The 7,303-nt window shown below is 32.9% G+C and overlaps 1 protein-coding gene across 1 annotated transcript; it reads right to left on the reverse strand.

Moving 5' to 3' along the window:
• Positions 1 to 286: 286 nt before the first annotated feature.
• LOC116132151 (myrcene synthase, chloroplastic-like) lies at positions 287 to 2,873 on the reverse strand. Its single transcript, XM_031417811.1, is given in 7 exon segments — positions 287 to 559; positions 562 to 616; positions 707 to 955; positions 1,059 to 1,197; positions 1,735 to 1,953; positions 2,066 to 2,444; positions 2,602 to 2,873. Coding segments are annotated over 7 exon segments (1,485 nt in total). The 5' UTR covers positions 2,804 to 2,873; the 3' UTR covers positions 287 to 317.
• Between the last annotated feature and the right edge of the window lie 4,430 nt (positions 2,874 to 7,303).

Raw genomic sequence — 7,303 nt, forward strand, 5'->3', positions numbered from 1 at the left:
AGTCAAATGTAATTTTTCTTCTTCAGTTCAGTTAATACAAGATTCACGATTTCCTTCTCAAATTCTCTCCAAACCCTTACTGAAATTGCACAAACTCCTAGGGTAACTGATTTTTTCCTATATAAATATATTCCATGTTATCTTTTGTTTGTGGAATTTACACACATCCCTAATTTTAATAGACATTCAAGCAATTACGTATTATTACTTATGTGAGAAGAAATAATAGATTTAAATATAAAAATGCAATACATCTTATTTAACACTTAATTTAAAAAAAAAAAAAAAAACTCTAACCACTACTAGTGACCATCTCCCTACAAATGTGCGATGGGATTAACAAGTAAGGATAATACGCGATCTTTAGTCTCATGATCTTGAATACCATGTCCATCCCCATGTTGGTACATGCATTGAGCCATCCTGGCAAGATTCATTGCAATTTCAATAAAAGTAGTGTTTGACAAGTGAGGATTTTCAAGCCGATCTTTGTTCATCTTCATCCATGTTGCAATAATCATTTCTTTTATGTGTTTACGAGCGTCTTCTTTAGATGCTCAGTTTCATACATGTAACATTGGATAGATTTTGCAACATCCCCTCTTTTCAACTCGTCCTAAATAAGAGAACAATAGATTTTATTAAATTAATAATCAAGATGAATTGAAAAATAAATCCATTCAAGAGATTGTGGCATGTTACATACAGATGATGTTCCTAAGTCGTCTGCAAGTCGTAATATTATTGATGACCAACGAATTATATCGTTGTATTCATCCAAGCATTCTAAGGCTTCCTTTGTTATTGGATTTGTAACTAAAAAATAAGCATGCACTAGAATTACAGGAGCAGATATAGAAATCCATGCATTGTCAATGTATTCTGCAAGGGTAGGGATGTATCCACTATGGTACCACTTTGCCTCCAATAAATAACATTTACATAAATCTGCCCACTGAAACAATTTACAATGATTTTAATCAGTTAAAATAAAAAACATATAAATCTACAACATGAAGACTTTTATGTTAATATTCTATAAGAAAAAGAGACTTTACCGCTTTCGTTAGGTAAGGAGTAATGTTAATTCCTTGTTCTTTGAGAGCGTCAAAACCCATTTCGTTTATGGAATTATAAAGAGTAAGAAAACATATCTTCATGTATTGTGGAAGTTGCTCCATTGTCTTTATGCCCCATCTACAATACAATAGATGCAAAAATTAAAAAAAAAAAAAAAAAAAAAAAAAAATCCCAGATACTTTGGAGTTAAAATATGTTAGACCCCCCATACATAAGGTCTATAAATCTAAGGGTAGGGGAAGGAATAAGGATAAAGGGACACGTTGAGTATGGGTTTGTTACAAAATGGTGAGGTGGGCAATAAGGGTTGTTAGGATTGATGAGTTTGTTAGGAGGTTGTACACCTGGCTGTCATAAGGGTTACAGAATGGAAGAATTAGCTTATAAAAGGGAGAGTATGTGGGAGAGTAGAGCATCAAGTAATATTTCTCTGGAATTGTTTGGGAGGTCCCCAGCTCCTCGAATTGCTGGGACTATCAGTTATTTCAATTGTTCTGTTTTCATATTTGTTCAGTATCTATCAATACAATCTGCTTTTGCCTCTTTTCGTGCATATTGTTTGTTCTGTGTTTGTGTTGTTGGTTGTGGAACTTTGGATTGCAGGAGGTTTCCAACAAAATATGTATCAAATCTACCAAATATATGGCCACCAACCTTTCAACAACATCTGTAAAGAGCTCAAGTTCATCCAAGGTACCATAGACGTCATAGACATCATCAATGGTTGTAATTAAAGCATTGACCTTTGTGGACATCCTCCTACAATATCCTAACTCAGGTTTGAATATCACTCCCACAGTCCATAAGAAATTCTCCATCAACCTGTCCCTTGCAAAACTTAATTTCTCTCCAAGACCATTATTCTTCCACCACCTTATGTATATATACGAGTACAGGAAACCTTTTAGTAAGATAAGAAGTTCCTACTTTTAGTGTATTAAGAAAAGTTAGACTTTATGTGGTCTCAAATTAACTACACTCTTACCTTGATGAATATTTTAGATCGTCTTGGTGCGTTGCTTGTACCATGTTGTAATCCAGTTTAGCAAGCTCAAGCACGATACCGCTCATGTCAGGTCTTCTCTTATATACATCCATGAACCACCTTGCCTCCAATCTTAGCATCCGCCAATTCAGTGGAAGCTCCAATGCATGGCTCACTAGAGTGGAGAGATATTGATCTTTGTTATCCTTCACATATGCCTTAAGGTATGAGGTCGTGAAACTTCTAATATCATGGAAGATCGCATTCTCTCCTTCTTTCAATAGAAATGCAGCTTCATACAATGATAAAATTTGTTTGCAATCATCATTGAGGCATGACTTGAAGTTTTGCTTCTCATCCCTGAAATTATTGAAAATTTCTAAAAAGAAAAAAATTCATGACATTATTATTTCCATCACATGATGTTTCCGAGATTTAAAAGAATCAATGTATAGCATGATGTTTCCAAGATTTAATATTTGACTATAATTAATTTTTTTTTTTTCTAATTTTTCTTATTTATGCATTTTGAATACCTGCTGGTATGTCATAACCATGTTGTCTTAAGAGTCTGAATTCAAGAGCTACGGTGTATAAACTTTCCAGCTTTTGGTTTTTGTTATATATGCTATTCAGAATGCTCTTAATTTCATTCTCAAAGTGATACGATATTCCAAGTCTTTGCAAATCATCAACGAGCTCCAGTTGATGTAAGGGATCGACCACAGTGTCTAGCATCAGCCCCACATCTTTTTTCAGCTGTTTCACTCGCTTGGCACATGATTCTCCCTACATGATTAAACTTTTGTCAGGCAACTGCAGTAATTAATTTCATACTACTATAACATTAAAAATTATTAAGCAAAGAGTAATACTAGCTTTACAAATAAGCATATAAAGAGCCAAATCCAGTCCTTGAAATTCATGATTGCCTCTTTCTCTCTCTCTCTTTTTCCCTTATTTCAAGGATTGGATTTGACTCTTTGTATGATTCTTTGTATGCCTCTTTGTAAGGCTAGTATTACTCTTAAGCAAATCATAACAAAATTGCAAACTAATAAGATTTAACACTGTTTAAACCACAGTGCAGAAAATAAAAAAATTAATAGAATTATAATCCTCATAAAAGATTAAGGACATATACCACATATTTGAACGAAATAGAGAAGCAACAGGAACAAAATAATAATAGTTAAACAAAACAAACAGTAAACAAAGAATTTAATACGCGTGATTTACCCTGGTTCACCCAATGTAGGCTACGTCCAGCTGAGTCAATATTATTGCAATATGCCTCACCTCTCTCGTTTACAATGAATGAATTGTTCTCACACCCATAACAAGAGAAAAGTATGTTTATATACTAGGTTTAAGAGATTAAACCTAGTTTTACAAGAATTCCTATTCCTAAGCCCAACCCAAAAAGGAATTAATAACTTAAAAGAAATCCTACAGCGGTTATACATGGAAAAGCCCAAAACCGCCTACGNTTAAGAAGAAAACAAATAATCCCCTAAATGATAAAACTTCTTACAAAAGTAAAACAAAAAGATTTTTCATATGACCTAATTAACTTAATAAATAGACGATTAATAGCATTATATATAATATTGGATTGGACCGACTTTTCTTGCACCTTACAAACAAAAAGTTTATAAAATCATATTCTCAGATAACAATCCGAAATTCCTAAAATATAAATTTCACAAAATGAAGATTTTTAAAATTATTTTCCACTATCAATACAATGATAATCATGTTTGAGAGTTATATATCAAACACATACCTGCCATTTTATATTAAAAAAATGTGCTATCGAAACCTAATAAAATAAAAATAAAATACAGTTTCCTCTTTCCTGCTAGATTAGAATTTATGATGTTATCAAACATGTGTCTAAATATCCAGCAACAAATTATTACTTAATGTATAGCCGAATAACAAATAAATAACTAAACTATAGAGACCGAAAAACCATCAGTCGAGCAGAATAACAAGACAACAGCATGTTTAATTTCTCTAATAAAATAAAAAGCAGCTACTAAAACTTAGATTATTTATAGAAGCATGCAAGTTCATGTCACACATATTCAATGTGAAGGGAATATTGTTGCAAACAAAGAACTCCAGGACACCAAATTACTGCCAAAGTAAATGCAATTCCCACTTAGTGACTTTCTATTTTTTGTGTCACATGCTTAGTCCGTGTTTGAGTATCCCTCTAGCTCAAATCTTCTTCCAGAATGTCCATAATTGATGGTAGCCAATGCAAGTTTGTAGGCTCCTGCAAAAATTGGCTGAGCTTGTTTACTTCAAATTAGATATCTGGTCGTTTATTGTGTTAATAGCCTTATTTGTTTACAAAATCTTAAAATATTAACAGTCATTTTGATATTACATAAACAAATAAGAAATTTTTGTTATATGCTAAACTAATAGGGGTTCAATTCATTTATCAATAATTGTTTTGAAAAATTTGCAAGTATGGGGTAATTTTTCCCCTATACTCATATACAATAATAATAATAATAATAAATAAATAAAATAAAATAAAATGAGCTAGGAAGTCCTAATAGTTATTATGTCAACACCATGCTTAAATACTGTTAGATTCATGTAAAAATTGAAATAATATTTTAAGATAAAAACAATGTTCTAAAGGGCTACCAAGTGCCAGAGTTAGAGGAGTTTTGTAGAGTGAAAGTCGATGGTTCAAGGGGTAGTGTTGGATTGAATTTCGACAGCTGAATAAGCCGGACTTTGGTAAGAAAATTCAACCCAATATGGGGGTCACGGTTGACAAACGGGGGGCTACCAAGTGTCGAGGTTAGAGAGGTTCTGTAGAATAGAGGCCGGTGGTTTAGGTGGTGGTGTTTGATTGAATGTTGGAATAAGCTGAAATTTGGTCAGAAAAATCAACTCAATCGCGACAGTGTTCGCGAGTCACGATTGGCAAACAAACGGCTACCAAGTTCCAAGGTTATGGAGAGTGGAGGACGATGGCTTAGGTGGTGATGTCAGATTGAATTTTGGCCAACGGAATCAGCTGGAATAGTCAAAACCCAAACAGTTTATAGGGGTGTATTTGCTATATTTCAAACCTATAGGGACTGAAAATTTTGTAGGGGTGTGTTTGTAATTTAAACTTTTTGGACCTACAAATTTTTTAAGTTTTTAACAATCTGGCAATTGTAGATCACAATGAATTATTCAACGTTTGATAATTTTTTATTAAAGTATGTAATACGATTGTCTTTCTTGAATCTTGATTTAACATTTATATGCTAGGGAATATTTGATGGTATTTTTCTCCATTTCTTTATTATAGGATGAGTCAGAAGAAGGAAAAAAAAAAAAAGTTGCAAGCTCACACGGGGTTGTTCAATGATAAAAAAAAAGATAAAATCTTATCACTGGTACAATTGATTTGAAGATTAATTACATTGTTATTTCTAAGATTTGCTATAAAAACGTTAATATCATGTTCTTTAGGAATAATCTAAAACTCTTGTTCAAAGATCCTTTGCATTAACTTCTAGAGTTTCAAGTAACAAAATAGAGTGTTTGGTTGAAAGAGAAAGAATATGATAATCTGTTTTATAATTAGATATATGAGATCCCAAATTGTACAAATTACATGCGATCCTTTACTTTTACAGGCAGAATTCACCCTGGAAGGAAAAGTTTCACAAAGTTAATTATATGTTACTAATGTGACAATGTCACTCTCAAGCTTAATTTTGTGTTTTTTCTTACCGACTCATTCATTCTTGCCATATTAACCATATTAATTTAATCTCCATCTTAAGCTGGTTTCCTTCAGTTGGGCTTCATTATGCTTTTAAAGCTTCTTCTAAGACCAACTAATTTTCTTCATAGCTAGCAAATTCTTCTTAGGGCCTGAGCCCACTTTCCCAGCATTCCATGTCAACAATTAATAAACTACTAATTAATCAAGAAAACTGCTTGTTATTCTCCATACAGTTACAGTACGAAAGTTGCTTTGTCGAACCCGTTCTCGTCACTGTGTTTAATCCAAATAATCATAAAACTATGAAATCTAATACCACTTTGTAAATATGGCATGCAGATAAAATTCTCACAAGCCCCTAGCTAATAATTAATATTTATGCTAGATGAAAACAACTTGAGATTGTGAAAAATGTAGATCTTATACCAATAATTATAAGAAATAATTTTTAAATAAAACATATAATAATAAATCAATCAACATAACATAACATCAAGCCACAATGCCAAAAAACAACCACAATGGATCAAGCATAATTGAAGCAAGAGTGTTATTGGATTTCAAATTTTATGCTTTAAGGGAGGCTATTAGGACTTAAACTGGATTTCAAATATATGAGACCACTTTTAGGTTGGATACCACTAACCCCAGTAGTTTTTAAAAGTATATATAGTTGTATGTTTCATAGGTGAAGAGAGCTGCAATTTATATTCATTTACAAACTAACAGCACAGTTGAATATTATGGTATTCGATATGTTGTCTTGGCGGTGCGATCCCAACGATGAAAAAAGGAAAGATTTTCAAGGCAATTGTCACCTGTTTTGTTGTGGTATTGGGGGTGATTTAGTTCTTGTACTAGAATGTAAAGAAATCAAAGAATTTGATTTTTTCATTGCCACCAGGTCCCCTTGGTTTACCATTAATCAAATACCTTCAATTTTCTCGGTTCTCACCTCGCTGTATAATTCACAGAATTGGCTAGGGTATATTTATGTCCCATTTACAAGGTCTGGCTTGGAAATAAATTATGTGTAGTGGTGAGCTCACCTTAACTAGCTAGAGAAGGAGTTCATGACCAAAATACTATCTGTGCTATCAGCGATCCTTCCTTTTCCCTTCTCCTTTAACAACTACCATATTCCTATGCCGCTCAATAGCAGGATCAAGACTAATCTTTTTGGCATAGAACAAAATCTTCTTTGTCCGCTTTGTATTCCATATTTCCCTGTAAATCAAACCTCAAAAGCACTGGAAAGATGTTTGAATATTAGCTGCTCAATTCTGTAAATAATTTAGCCAGGTGAGAACCAAGAAATGGAAGGTATCCAGTTAATAGTAAACCACGATGACCTAGTGGCAGAGGAAAAATCAAATTCTTTGATTTCTTTACATTCCAGTACAAGAACCAAATCACCCCAATACCACAACAAAACAAGTGACGATTACCTTCAAAATATTTCCTTTATCATCTTTGGGATTGCACTA

This window comes from Pistacia vera, unplaced genomic scaffold (genome assembly GCF_008641045.1).
Source record: "Pistacia vera cultivar Batoury unplaced genomic scaffold, PisVer_v2 Contig249, whole genome shotgun sequence".
NCBI classification, from domain to species: Eukaryota; Viridiplantae; Streptophyta; class Magnoliopsida; order Sapindales; family Anacardiaceae; genus Pistacia; species Pistacia vera.